The 15,677-nt window shown below is 41.9% G+C and overlaps 1 protein-coding gene across 1 annotated transcript in view; it reads left to right on the forward strand.

The window, feature by feature from the left end:
• The window catches only part of LOC124606769 (vacuolar protein sorting-associated protein 8 homolog), a 196,609-nt gene that overhangs the window by 155,479 nt on the left and 25,453 nt on the right, over positions 1-15,677 (forward strand). The window contains exon 19 of the mRNA XM_047138823.1: positions 9,199-9,505. Coding sequence (XP_046994779.1) covers positions 9,199-9,505 — 307 coding nt within the window. The remainder of the gene's footprint in view (positions 1-9,198; positions 9,506-15,677) is intronic.

Consider the following 15,677-nt stretch of genomic DNA (forward strand, 5'->3'; position numbering starts at 1 on the left):
GAAGAGTTCTTGTTCTCCAGATTAGAAATAATCCCATCTGCAATTAAATGCGAGATTTTTTAAAAAAAAAAAAAAAAAAAAAGTGGCAGGCTGTCAAACCAGCTGACTGGGAGCAGGAGAAGCACCACATGACATTTCAATTTACACTGTCCTGAGTATAGTTTGATGGCATCCATTACAAAACATACATGTTTGAATTCCACAGAGCGAAATAGTAACGTGCGATAGAAGAATGTTGTATGAAGAGCCGTGACACTGCACTTTGGCACACTTAAGACCAAATAACATGTCTTACATTTCCTCGGACACATATGTTTTATGTTTCAGACTTTTCAGAAAGATGTGTGCTACAAGATGAACATATTTTTGAAAATTCAATTTTTTTTTTTAGTACTGACCGAGTTAGCAAATATTGTAGATCCGGGGCTGATGCGCAGAACAGTCTGAGTTATAGTGGGTAGTCTCCATGTGACCGTGTTTACATTGAGTGATTTTGCTGTTTCCCCTTCATTTACTCTCACGTCAAATGAAAACAAAATGGATATCTGTGGCCGGGAGGTATCAAGTGAATTAAAATAATTCACATAATTACGGAAGGCTAACATACGTTTTTAGTTTCAGATTTTATTTTATTTCCATCTTCCTGACAGTCCAGCATTAATCGCCTCACAGAACAATGAAGTTATTTTTGTCTGTTTGCTAAAGAAATTTGACTTTTATTAGCCTTTTCCGCAGAGGCAGTCAATTTATTTGAACCTAAATGTTTCATTCCACAGTACTGGCTAGTTTCAACAGTTCGCTGCATTTCAAGTGCACGTTTTCATCTTCTAGCACGTATGGCATTATGCCATAATAAAGAACCAAACATGATATAGTAGATTACTGGTGCTCCAAGAAAATTTACGTCCCAAAAATCACACTGAAAAGCTTAATATCAGGTCGAAGTCTACTTCATTGGAAATCTGGGCATACAAATCTGCACTTCAAGTATACACTTTAAATGTGCATCTTTTAGTATGGTTCACGAAATTCCGATGCTCTTTGAGTATCCTCTGATGTCTTGTTTCTTGTATGACATAATGTATGATCTTTCAGTGTTTTACACGTACGTACATGCGGAAACTATTAACTTTCCCTATGTGGGTGTTCGTGCTACTTAACAGTGATGTTGCTGTTGGCTGACATCATCACGTGTCCCATGCTCTGAATATATGCTGTCATCAGCTGGCGAGATCTCGTGACATGAGCTATGACTGGCTTACAAAAGCGCATCGCAATCTCTATTTCAATGATTCGGAAAGTAACTTGGGGTGTTTGGTTTCATAATATGAAAATACGCAGTGTACATGTTGCTGCACATCAAAGATATTTCCAAAACATGTCTTTTTCCTTGAGTTTCGTTTTCTAAAGTGCTGGGAAATTCAATGCTCATGTATACAACCATAACCATTCAAAGGATTGATAAGTTTTGCAGTTCTGAGGGAAAAGATATTGTCACTTAACACGGAAAAAGCGTGTTTTCACCCGGGAGAAAGTGTATTTTTAACCGGGAAGTGTGGGGATTTATTTTCCTTGTCTGCGTATACACCCTGTAAATGGACAAAGGAATACAAGGTGATACTAAAAATAAAACTATTTGAAAATATTGTTCTTTATTGATAACTTCTTAGTTAAATTTGCTGTAGAATGAAAAATTTTGAAGCATTTTGTAAAATTAAGTCCTACATCACACTCTTCATGACAGTTCTTGCCACCTTCCCACATCTTGCCTTTCTTCGTTCTACACAAATCTTGCATCTCCTATGAGGCATTTAGAAGTTTCTGTGGCTGGAGACAGTGTTTTTGTGTGTTGAGTAGCAACCTATCCTTTTCATAATATGGTCATTGTTTTGAGTGAAAGTTGATTCAACCAGGTGTCCTTTATTCACCAAAGTCTCTACCAATTCAGTAAAGACTACAACGAGATTTTTGTTAGCAGATGTCAACTTTAATATAAATCATACAAATTCAAAATCATCATCATGAAAATATGAAAAAAGCTTTGTTTGACTGATTCATTTGCTTCGTCTCAGACGGATAGTTGCCCATTAATTTGTTATTGTGGTCCCCACATGCCTTTTTTATAGAGCCAGGTTAGTCTATAGAGATCTGATGTGATGGTAGGTCTAAAGGATTGGCAGCTTTACACCTCAAGCATATGTAGCGCACAATACAACTTACTACAAGAAACACAGTTGCACTAATAATAGAAATGCTTATAGTAATATCAGTCCAATTATGTTGTTCTCAAAAATTTTGCATATGCCCGAACACGTGTTCTGTAGCAATATGTCCTTCTGCGATTAGCTCATCAACGAAGTATGACAATTCTGGATTCAAAGTGTTGGTAAGTTCCTACACTTGTCCGTGGCACTGTGTGGCATCAGGCTCACCTCTGAACAGTTGTACCTTGCATGAATTGTATCCATTTGTACCATCCTAGTTGGATTAACAGTAACTTTTCCTGAATATCTCTTGTAGTCTGCAAATCTCATTTCTAACTTTCCATACCTCGAAAGTTAGTCCTAGCATTCAGTGATAAATAGTCAGCAATACATGCGGTTGTTTGGAAAACAACACTCCGGAGTTCAGTGGTTGGTTCACGATTGCAATTCCCACATCTTCAATAACATGTAGTCACATCATGAGTACAATTAGTCTTTGGATTGTCCTCACTGTTACATTGCTTACTGGAAAGGAATGCTCATCAACACCCCTTCCTTCTTCAAAAGGTGTGTCCATATAAGAAAAATAACAAATGACTGACATTAATAGCTTATAAACTGCTAACATACCATACAGATATAATACTACAAAACAAAGAAGAAGAAAGTGCAAAAGTACACTGTAAACTAGTCCTCGTTGTACATCTACATAGGTACTCTGCAAGCTATCATACAGTGTGTACTGCTACTAGTCATTTTCTTTCTTGTTCCACTCACAAATAGAGCAAGGGAGAAATGACTGTATATGTGCCTTTGTATGAGCCCTAATTTCTCGTATCTTATCTTCTTGGTCCTTAAGCGCAATGTATGTTGGAGGCAGTAGAATCGTTTGGCAGTCAGCTTTAAAAGGCAGTTCTCTAAATTTTCTCAATAGTGTTTCTCAAAAAGAATGTCACCTTCGCTCCAGAGATCCCCATTTGAGTACTCAAAGCATCTCCATAATACTTACGTGTTGTTCAAACCTACCGGTAACAAATATAGCAGTCGGTCTCTGAATTGCTTCAGTGTCTTCCTTCAATCTGACCTGGTGCAGATCACAAACTCATTACTCAAGAATAGCTCACACCAGCATCCTATATGCCGTCTCCTTTACAGGTGAACCACCCTTTTTTCTAAAACTCTCCCAGTAAACCGAAGTCGACCATTCACCTTCCCTACCACAGTTCTTGCATGCTCTTTTCATTTCATATAGCTTTTCAGTGCTACACCCAGACATTTAAACTACTTGACTGTGTCAAGCAGGACACTAGTAATACTGTATCTGAACATTACAGGTTTTTCCTTCCTTCTCATCAACATAATTTACCTTTTTCCACATTTAGAGCTAGCTGCCATTCATCACACATCACATCACATCACATCATTCAAATCTAGCACCTCTCCTCTGAATTGTTTCGAAGTCTTCCTTTAATCCAACCTGATGTGGTTCCCAAACACTCGAGCAGTACCCAAGAACAGATTGCTCTAGCATCCTATAAGTGGTCTCCTTTACACATGAACCATACTTCCCCAAAACTCTCTCTCTCTCTCTCTCTCTCTCTCTCTCTCTCTCTCTCTCTCTCTCTCTCTCTCTCTGCCGGCCGAAGTGGCCGAGCGGTTAAAGGCGCTACAGTCTGGAACCGCACAACCACTACGGTCGCAGGTTCGAATCCTGCCTCGGGCATGGATGTGAATGATGTCCTTAGGTTAGTTAGGTTTAAGTAGTTCTAAGTTCTAGGGGACTTATGACCACAGCAGTTGAGTCCCATAGTGCTCAGAGCCATTTGAACCATTTTGAACCAAAACTCTCTCAATAAACCAGTCGACCATTCACCTTCCCAACCGCTTTAATCACATGCTCGTTCCATAACGTATTGCTTTGCAACATTATGCACAGATATTTAAACGATGTGACTGTATCAAGCAGGACAATACTAATACTGTATCCGAACATAACAATTTTATTTTTCCTACTCATCTGCATTAAATTACATTTTTCTACTTTGAGACAGCTGTGATTCATTGCACCATCTGGAAATTTTGTCTAAGTCGTCTTGCATCTTCCTACAGTCATTCAACTTCGACACCTTACCGTACACCAAAGCTTCATCAGAAAACAGCCACAGATTGTTGCCCACCCTGTCTGATAAATCATTTATGTATGAAGATAACAGCAGCAGTCCTATCGCACTTCCCTGGGGACCCATGACGATACCCTTGTCTCTGATGAACACTCGCTGTCGAGGACGACATACTAGGTTCTATTATGTAAGACGTCTTTGAGCCATTCACATATCTGTGAACTTATTCCATCTGCTCGTACCTTCTTTAACATCCTGCACTGGGGCACCATGTCAAATGCTTCCCAAAAATATAGAAATATGGAATCTTTCTGTTGTCCTTCATCCATAGTTCACAGTATATCATCTGAGAAAAGGGCAAGTTGAGTTTCACATGAGTGATGCTTTTTAAAACCATGCTGATTTGTGGACATAAGCTGCTTAGTCTCAAGAAAGTTCAGTATATGCGAACTGAGGATATGTTCAAGGATTCTGCAGAAAACTGAAGTTAGGGTTCTTGGTCTGTAATTTTGAGGGTCCATTCTTTTACCCTTACTATATACTGGAGCTGCTTGCGCTTTTTTCCAGCCACTTGGGACTTTGAGCTGGGTGAGAGATTCACGATAAATGCAGCCTAGGTAAGGGGCCACTGCTGTAAAGTGCTCTTTGTAAAACCAAATTGGGATTCCATCCAGACCTGGTGATTTATTTTGCTTTCAAATCTTTCAGTTGTTTCTCTACACCAGGGATGCTTATTACTATGTTGTCCATATGAAAGTCTGTCCAATAGTCAAATGATATGTTTGCAAGATTCTCATGTGTGAACAATTTCTTGAACGTGAAATTTAAAACTTCAGCTTTGGTTTTGATATCTTCAATTTCCACACCAGACTGGTCAACAAGGAACTGAATGGAAGCCTTAGATCCACTTAGCAATTTTACGTAGTACCAGAATTTTCTCAGGTTCTCCGCCAGATCTCTTACTCAGGTATGATGGTGGTAGTTGTTGTATGCTTCACTCATAGATCTTTTGACAAATGCATGAATCTTCTCAGAATCTTCTGATTTTCGTTGTTAAACCACAGTGGATTTTTTCATCCCTTATCCACTTACTAAGTACATAACTCTCCAGACCAGGATTTATATACTGGTTAAGCTTTGTCCATAATTACTCTATATCCATCTTACTGGAACTAATTGATGTCAATTCACCAAGTGAGGTGCTAACAACTGCTAATCTGCTCTATCTTGCAGAAACACACTCCTAGCCTTCTTGACTAATTTATTGACTTTTGTAATCATAGTTGCTATAATGACATCATCATTGCTAATACCCGTTTCTGTACTGAAATTGTTGATAAGATCCAGCCTGTTTGTAGCTACGTGGTCTAAGATATTTCCATTGTGTGTGGGCTGCTGAACAAGCTGCTCAAAACAGTACTTAGAAAACGTGTTCAAAAGTATTTCAAACGACTGTCTGTCTGTACACTCCAGACTGAATCCATAGACATCCCAATCTATACTTGATAGGTTAAAGTTGCCTCCAACTATAGTTGGAGTCACTAACACGGTGATCGAGTTTGGGCTGGTTCTGTACATCTACGTCCACATACTCCAACAGCCAGTGAGCATTCAGTAGTGTTCCGAGTGCTCTGCTGTGAATGCCGTAGCTAATGTGAGCTTCAAATGTGATTGTAGTGAGTTGTTTAGTAAATTTATATTTATCCCCAACCGACTTGCATGTTTTAACACTTCTTTCCTCAGCGAAATTGAACCACTATGTACAGTCAGCATTTTGCAGGTCCACAAAGTAAACCTTCGTGTGAACCGTGGGTGCGACATAATTCCTGATAGTTCATGTCAGCTGCCTGTTCTCTCTGACAGCCACTCACACTTTTTCCAGGTGTTTGCAACACTGCAATCTTGCAGCTCAAAGTGTGTATATTTATATGTTTTCTCCCAGGTTTGTGAAAAGATGTATGATTGGACTCCATCAACATAAGGGCCCACCTGGATAATGTGATAGAGGTATCCTTCAATACCATTAGCCACTTTAAGGAAGCATGATCCTTTAATACTTTGAATTTCTGCCCATACAGGTAAAATCTAAAGTATGAGATTCCATAGATCACCACTAAACATTTCCTTCTCTGTGTTTAACTGTCGAGAAGTGTATGCCAAAGGATGCTCCTGACTTGGAACACAACCAATTGGTAGTGTAGCAAGAAAGGATGAATTCCTTGCCTAAATATAGAAATGAGAGTACTGGGTCTTTGATTAGTGCTTCCTTTAATTCCTGAAAGGTACACTTGTAATCTGTTGACCACTCAAATTTAATCTCTTTTCCTAACCAATGGTTTAACAGTTGAGCAGTTGGTGCATAGTCTTTAATAAATTTTTGTTGATAGTTAAAAAGTCCGAGAAAAGATCGTAACTGTTTTGTTGTGTGTTGAGTCGCAATTTCAGAAACTGCTAATACTACATGAGGATCAGTTGAACACCCTCTTCACTAATGACATCAAATACTTGACCTGGGTCCGTGCAAAATTACATTTGCCGATACTTAGCATAAGACGTGCTGCTCTCAGGCTGTTGTAACTTCCTCCATCTATTTCACATGTTCATTCATATACTCCGGAAAAAAAAAAAAAAAAACTATAGTATCAAGATACGTCATGCACTTCCTAGGTTTCAGGCTAAGCAGAACTCCATTTAGCAATCTTCAATCTTTGTATATTTTTGAGCCCGAATGGCATCCAGCGACCATCCAAATTGCCAAGTGTTTCTGTGATATTTGGTGTTGGCAGAGGCGTTGTGATAATTCATGCACTCGGATGTATGTAGTCACAACAAAATTGATATTGATATTTTTTAGTGCCATTCATTGCCTGTTTCACTCCCCATGGACAGTCACTGGTTTCTATAATACCTTCTGCCAGTTGTTTGTCAATAAATCCTTCCTTAAGCAGTTGTAAATGCTTCAGTACACAATATAGTGTCTTATAAATTGGAGAATTACTCCCTTTTGGTATGCAGTGTTGGGTAATAGGAATCGTGGGTAATAGACACTGTGCAATAAGCAAATCCCTAAATTGTAACAATAGTGTTTCCATAACTACCTGACCACTGCCTTGCCAATGACTCACTTTACTTCAAATGCAGGATCACTAACTGTATGTTTGTGGTTGGAGTTTGTATATGACCTATGTATATCATCTTCCTCTAAAATACCCAATGTGGTGATCATTAAACCCTTCAGTTGACTCGCATCTTCCATACCAAAACTATCCAGGTTAACAGGAACTATATATATACACCTCAGCTACATTATTTATGTGTACTATGCTCCTGCGTACAAAATGGTGCATTGTATCCAAATCCTCATTATTCCCCAGTGGTTCAATCACTCATAACATTTCCTGTGGTAAGCCTGTACCTATGGATACCCAAACTAAATTCTCTGTGACTGGTAGTGTCTTGTTACAAGAACCCATCTTCAGCGTGGACCGTGCACACACACAGTACACCTCCATAATAGGTTAGCCTTGCAACATTGCCTCATTTGCAGTGGTATCACCTAGTGAAAACAAAGTTCCACCAAGTTCAGTTGTGTGCTGCGAAATATTGATTTTGGCATAATGTTTAGTAAGAAAATAGAGCCCAACAGTCACAGAATACCCTTGACACACTTCTGGCAATGCTTCCATATGCTCAGAAAAAGTCTTAGCCTCAAGGTTGAACTTGAGCTTTGTTGTCCCCAATGAATCTAAATCATTGTTACCAACTCCACCCGTGATATTTAATGAGGCACTCATAGTCTCTCTGTACCCAAGAGACGCAGTACAGTGACCAGTAGATGTACCCCTGTATCTGTTAAAAACCTATGTTCCTTGCCATCAACAAAACCCCACAAGCAGCATCCCATCTCTGCCTCTAACTGTGCAGTATCATATTTTATTGGGAACATTGTTCGACAGCTTTTACTTTCCAATTTGTTTTCGATGATCACTTCTCCTGAGACCTATTCTCTTGTTTCTCAACCTTTCACTCACTCCTGTGCTTTCTAACCCACGTGCTCACGTTTGTAGCACTTTGGCTGTTGACACTGTTTCCGGAGATGCCCTTCACACCCACATCAGTGACAATTTACTGTTGAACCTTACATGACAGTCACCATGAGGCCTTGGTCGCTATATCTATTTCCTTTAAGTACATAGCTGCTCTAAGAACTGTGACAAAATCCAAAGAATTTGCCAGTCTAACCCTCCATGACGTTTCAGCAGGAATACTGTACCAAAACACATAAAGTGCCATATTTTCAACTTCTCAGCGCAACACTGTACTGTATTCAGTTCTTATTCTTTAATCAACCCTTGATTTATCTTTCTGTAATGAGTGATTGTAATATAATGATTGATACTATGCATCACTAGTTCTTAGTATTGAACTAAAAGAATAGGGAAAAATCTTAGGTCACTCATCAAGGGATGTGAAGAATCTAGTAGATAAACTTAATTTCAAACATAAACTGAAATCTTATGTGATGTATGACTCCTTCTGTTCCAAAGAAGAATTTATGAATGTGTAATACTGTAATGTTAAAATTATTAATAATAATCAGTAGATGAAAAATTAAAAATAAGGATGACTAACTAACTAGCTAGCTATCTAAAACTTGTACCATACTGTGGCACAAACCCAGATACCTTCTTTTCATGAGTTATGCTCACCTTTTGAGCTCTAGTTCCTTAAATCAAAACACTTGCACATCAGTATGAGCATGTGGAAAGCTGCTAATTGCAGTAGTAATACTTTATTTTGGAAAAGTGTTCATGTAATGATTTCATTTTAAGAAATTCAACTTTAATTTCAGCAGTTTGCTTTTACATTCATAGATCACAAGGAAGTATGAACAGACTGACGCTACAGCTCATTTGCTGGAGAAGACTGGAGACTTCCAAGGAGCGCTGCAGCTGTTACTGGGCCACCTTAACAGCAGAATAGATTTGTTGATTACAACATCAAGAGACGGAGTAAATAAGGTTGAAGAAGAAACTGCAGTGCGAGAGCTGACCACACGTCTCGTGGAACTGTGTAGAAGAGGTTCAGCCACACTGGATGAGGCTGGCCGTCACAGTGTATGGTTTCCTCTGCTTGACAGCCTCATGCGACCACAGCGCAATGAGACTACACGGCTGCCAGGTGGGTGAAGTACATTTTCAGGAAGTAAGCATTATATGCACTTCTGGTAACCAGAGTATCTGCTTTTGCAGCTGCCATTGAAAAAGATTTACACATCCATTTGTATATTCGACAAGCTTTGATATGGGTGTATGGCAGATGTCATGATATCCTCACCTTCCCTTTTTCCTGTTCAATTCATAGACAGAGTACCAGAACAACAACTTCATTGCCTTTGCATTTACTCTTATTGCTCCGATTTTACCACCATGGTCATTAAAAGAAATATGCGTGAAAGATAGTAATATTTCGCTCTATTTTTTTAAAAGTACTGTCCTGGAATTGTAAGAGTAATGTTCTCTGTGATATACATTGCTTTTCTAACAGTGTCTGTCACTAGTCTTGGATGAGTGCTATCCAGACACTCCTGCATGACTAAACAAACCGATGATGTAACATGCTGCACTTCTAAAGACCATCTGTGTTTCCTCTATTAATCCTGCATGGCAAGGCTCACAGACAGACAGCTGGTCATCAAGAATCAGTCAATGAAAAATTTCATTGGCTACCTCTTTTGTGGATGAATCACATTATTTTCGTATTTTTCCTATGAAGAATGACATCTCCTTTCCCCATAACCATATGAATATCAATCTGTGACCAATTTGCATAACCCTTTTGTGGTCCATCTTTTTTTTTTAGTGTATTTAATGCTTGTGACTGTTAACAACGATTGACTGTCATTGATCTGAAATTAATGAATTTCATCTTTATTTCACGAGATGGCAGTCTAGTGTGAAGCTGTGCTTGATACTTTCTGGTAATCTGGGAGCATTTTGTGTTCAACTGAGGTGACTAGTGAATACAATGATCAAAGTTATCCCATAGATATTCAACTGGGTTAAGATGTAGAGAGACTGGTTGCAAGTGAATCGTAAAGAAGTCTTGATAGCATTCTTCAAGCCATTTACAGACACTAGTAACTGTGTAATGAGGCACATTACCTTGCTGAAAAATACCGTTCTCTATTAGGAAGACAATCAGAATGTGGAGGAGAGTGTGATTTCATAACTTAATTGGTCAGTAATGCCTTCCATGTGGATTAATAGCCCTATATACACTATAACACAAAAATATCGGTCAGATGATAAAGCTGCCATAGAGCAGAGTGGTGCAGTGACATCATATTCTGTTGTGACTCACCGATCTTTCAAAGTGCCGCCGCACAGTTACGCGCGTCCTCTACATGCGGCGCTGTCTGCCAGCCATGCAGCAGCAGTGCCACCTAAGCGGCCGGCCAGCCAGCGGCCGCTAGACTTGGACTCAGTTATAATTTGACTGTTAAAGTGTACACGCGTCTTACTCTGTTTACTTGATCTGTGACTTTCATGTATTGCGTCTTCCTTGAAATATATTTGTTCAACTTCAAGTTATTACAATTGGTGACGCGGTAGTGATTTTTCTTTTCCATCGTTGACCCACATGTTTCCATGGCTACTTTAGAGCAACTATTGCAAGGTCTCATAGAACAGCAAACGCTTCTCACAAATGCGATTTGTGATTTCGTCGCGGCATCAAATGCGGGGCGTCTCTCGTCGTTGTCTCCACCTACTTTTCCTCCTTACGACGAGACGGCGGAAGACTGGTCTGATTACGAAAAAGGTCTTCGACAGCACTTCTTGGCATTTCATGTCGCAGACGAACAAACATGTAAGTCTCTGTTGCTTTCATGGATTTCACCTCGAATGTATCGGTTGTTGTCGCAAGTGGCTCCTTTGAAAGATCCTGCGTCTTTGTCCTTTGCTGAAATGTGGCTCACTTCTGTCCGTCTATTTTCAAAAGCAAATGCATGTGGTAGCCTCTCGTGTTGCCTTTTATCATTGTCAAAAACAACCGAATCAATCCTATCGTGCTTGGGCTACTGAACTTCACGGCCTCAGTAGAAAGTGTCAATTTGTTACTGAAGTCCACAAAGAATCCTGCGCCGATCCCATGGTACAAGATGCTATTATCCGAACGGCGCCCGACAAAGAAGTTAGGCAACGTGCCCTTCAGTTGGCAAATCCGACTCTAGATGAAGTCCTATCCATTGCTCAGTCTTTTGAAATTTCTCGCGCCGCTGGAGCGCAAATAGAGGCATGGGGCGACATCGGGGGTATACAACCTCTGTGCGATGTTGACGAAGTCTTACAGACTGCCGGTCTTAAGTGTAATCTTCAGAAATCAAAATTTTTTCAGGCGTCTATCACGTACTTGGGGTTTCAACTCTCTTGGGATGGTATCCGTCCGCTTCAGCAAACTGTCGCTGTGATCGATACCCTTCCTCGCCCTACATGTGTTAAGGAACTGCAGGCCTTCTTGGGGAAAATAGCATACTATCACAAGTTTTTACCGTCTACTGCTTCGTTGGCTCAGCCGTTGCATCACCTGTCGCATAAAAACGTGCCTTTTCACTGGTCTGCGTCATGCGATGAAGCTTTCCAGAAATTGAAGACTATGCTGAAACGGCCCCCGTGCCTGGCTACTTATCGACCTGGCCAGCATCTTGTTCTTGCCACAGATGCCTCTCAATGCAGGGTCGGTGCAGTCCTTGCGCGCCGTTTTCCTGACGGTTCTGAACAACCCATTGCTTATGCCTCCAAAATGCTCACGGATGCCCAACAGAACTATTCTCAAATTGAAAAAGAAGCTTTGGCCATTATTTATGCTCTTCATAAGTTTGGTGTTTTTCTCTATGGATCCACTGAGCGAGATGGCGCAGTGGTTAGCACACTGGACTCGCATTCGGGAGGACGACGGTACAATCCCGTCTCCGGTCATCCTGATTTAGGTTTTCCGTGATTTCCCTAAATCGCTTCAGGCGAATGCTGGGATGGTTCCTTTGAAAGGGCACGGCCGATTTCCTTCCCCATCCATCCCTCACCCGAGCTTGCGCTCCGTCTCTAATGACCTCGTTGTCGACGGGACGTTAATCACTTATCTCCTCCTCCTCCTCCTCCTCCTCCTCCTCTATGGATCCAAATTTCATCTTGTTACGGATCACAAACCACTTGTTTCCTTGTTTCATCAATCAACGTCACTTCCCGACAAGGCTGCACACCGCCTCCAGCGTTGGGCTCTTTACTTGTCTCGTTTCAATTCTGAGATTCATTTCCGGCTGACGGCTCAACATGCAAATGCTGATGCACTGTCTCGCCTTCCCATGGGTCCTGATCTGGCATTCGATACAGACGAACTTTTGTGTTTCCACCTGGATGTTGCCGAGCAGCGGGTTGTGGACGGGTTCCCCATCACCGGGGGCCGGCTGGCAGCTGCTACATGTTCTGACCCTACCCTCTCCCGGGTTTTATGCTGTATTCAGAAGGGTTGGCCAGATTGTCCATCCGCTAAGACTTCTGATCCGTTGGGGAACTACTACGCTTTGCGTTACCGCCTCACGGCTAGGGATGGTGTTACCCTCCTTTCCGCCGAAAATGCTTCGCCGCGTGTTGTGTTACCTGCATGTTTGCGTGCTTCGGTCTTGCGCCTCCTTCACCAAGGGCACTGGGGTGTCTCTCGCACAAAATCTCTGGTGCGCCGTCATGTGTACTGGCCCAGCATTGACTCTGAAATCGCACACGATTGCTGCCTGCTGCCCTTGTGCATCACAGGCCGCCACCCCGAAGTCATCTTTGTCACTGTGGCCTTCACCTGAGAAGCTTGTCACTGTGGCCTTCACCTGAGAAGCCATGGGAGCGTATTCATGCTGACTTCGCAGGACCTTTTTTAGGTACTCATTGGCTTCTCGTTATTGACGCCTACTCTAACTTTCCTTTCATTGTCTGTTGCATGTCGCCTACCACCGCGGCAACCACCAATGCTCTAGCTCGCATTTTCTCTTTGGAAGGCCTTCCCTCTACTCTTGTTACTGATGCACGTTTAAGGCTCAGATGAGGAAACTCCTGACTTCTTCTTCTGCTGATGATGCGCTTCTGCAATTTCTGGCTTCTTATTGTTTCCCCCCATTGGGCGACCACAGCTCGGCTGAGCTCTTACATGTCCGACAGCCCCGCACGCTACTTCATCTTCTGCGGCCTTCCACCTCACGGCCGCAGGTGCCTTCGCTTGGCCGGTTCACCGCCGACGACCGTGTATGGGTACGGGGACATGGCAGGCAGCCAAAATGGAGTCCTGGCCACATCTTATGACACTGTGGCCAACACCTGTATGAAATCCAGACGGACACGGGTGTTGCAGTGCGTCATTCGGACCAGCTTCGGCCTCGTGTGCCGGCAACGCCTGTTCCGGATGCCGCTACACCACCTTCGGCTCTACCTGACGCTCGGGATACTGGAATCTCTCATTACTCACAACGCAGTACTCTCACCATCATATTGGTGCCAGCACAAGAACTGACGCCACCAGGAGACGTGCCCATGCAGGAACCAGATGACCATCATCTGTTGGAGCAACTCTACTCGCCTCCTTCTCCTACGGACACGGACACGGACACATTGCCCATGTCTCCTGTTATAACAACCGGACTTCCCGCAACTGGCAGATTGGTGCACGGGGCCCCAGCAGGTTCGACCCCCACGTCTCCTGTCATCTCGACCCGTTATCATCGGGGACACTTCCGTGCGTACGGGAAGCCTCCTCCTCGAGACTTTACGGCCAGTCAAACAACACCTATGGACATTAGCAGTCTACAGGCCACCTCCATCAAGACCTGTGCAAAAAATTCAAAGGGGGGGAAAAGTGTTGTGACTCGCCGATCTTTCAAAGTGCCGACGCACAGTTACGCGTGTTCTCTACATGCGGCGCTGTCTGCCAGCCATGCAGCAGCAGTGCCACCTAAGCGGCCAGCCAGCCAGCAGCTGCTAGACTTGGACTCAGTTATAATTTGACTGTTCAAGTGTACACAGGTCTTACTCTGTTTACTTGATCTGTGACTTTCATGTATTGCGTCTTCCTTGAAATATATTTGTTCAACTTGAAGTTATTTCACTTTCCATGGTGCACAATGTCTTGCCTGTAATGTCTGTGACTAGAGCACTTCCAGGAGAATGAGGGTTAAAATCTCCTTCCCCACATAAAGATTTAGGTTTTCATTAGTTTTTGTAAGCAGCTGAAGACAGTTGCTGGGATGTTTCATTTGAAAAGGATATGGTCAATTTCCATATCCATACTTCACCAGCACATAGTTGTACTGAATCTAATGGTCTCATTGCTAATGGGATGTTAAGCCTTAACATTCATTCATAAAGCTACTCCCACTGCAGCCCTGCAGCCAGGCGACTAGCGCGAGTTTTGGTGTTCTCGTAAAGATAAGTCATTTTAGATTATAAAACATATAGATTAGTACTGACTACGTGGTAAATAAGTGTATTAGTGTGCCGTTTAAGTGTACCATTAAAGGTTTCATTTTTCTTTACGTAATATAGCAGAAAACGCGAAAAGACCGTACAGTCGTATTTTCTGTTTACGTTCTGCTGCAGCAAATCTGTAGAATTTAGTTTAGTTGTTCCTTGCTCTCTCCAGCAATTTAACTTAGCGTACCTCTTCATTATTTAACTAGCATTTCCGGAAAGTAGCGTAAAGTTTAAGTTGTTGTTTCAGAAACTTTGCACTTTTGTTTACACACAGTTGCGTATACGCCAAATTTGTGTAACCCTATTTTCGTGTTTATCTGTAATTTAACTGACTTATTCTTAATAAACTATTACGTTTATCGTGAGTGAAAAGTGCTTGACTTGCCGTAGAATTGTTAGGTCGGGGCTTTGGTGTGATGAGTGCTGTAGTTTTTTCCACGTGGGTGACTTTAGTGGCGTGGGAATAGGGGAAGTAAATGAGACTCATCAGTGGTTTTGTACGATTTGTAGTAGAGATAGGAAGATACTAGAACAGGAGGGGAAAATTGCCGCCCTTCAGGCTGAGATAGACAAGGCCAGGGGAGATCTTGACAGGTTAAGGAGGGAGAAGGGTAAAGAGAGGTGGGAAGTGGCAACAGGCAACAGGAGGAACAGGCCTAGAACTTTGTCTGACAGCTTTATGGTGAATGTGGAAAATAGATTTGACCTGTTGCTTCAGTTAGAAGCTGGTGAGCCTCAAGCAGTTGCAGGTGTAGACAGGGCACAACAAACTTTCAGCAGCAAATTGAAAAGTAAGAATGTAGGGAAATCAGTAAAGAGAAAGGAAGTGTTGTTAAGTAGTT

Source organism: Schistocerca americana, chromosome 3 (genome assembly GCF_021461395.2).
Source record: "Schistocerca americana isolate TAMUIC-IGC-003095 chromosome 3, iqSchAmer2.1, whole genome shotgun sequence".
NCBI lineage: Eukaryota > Metazoa > Arthropoda > Insecta > Orthoptera > Acrididae > Schistocerca > Schistocerca americana.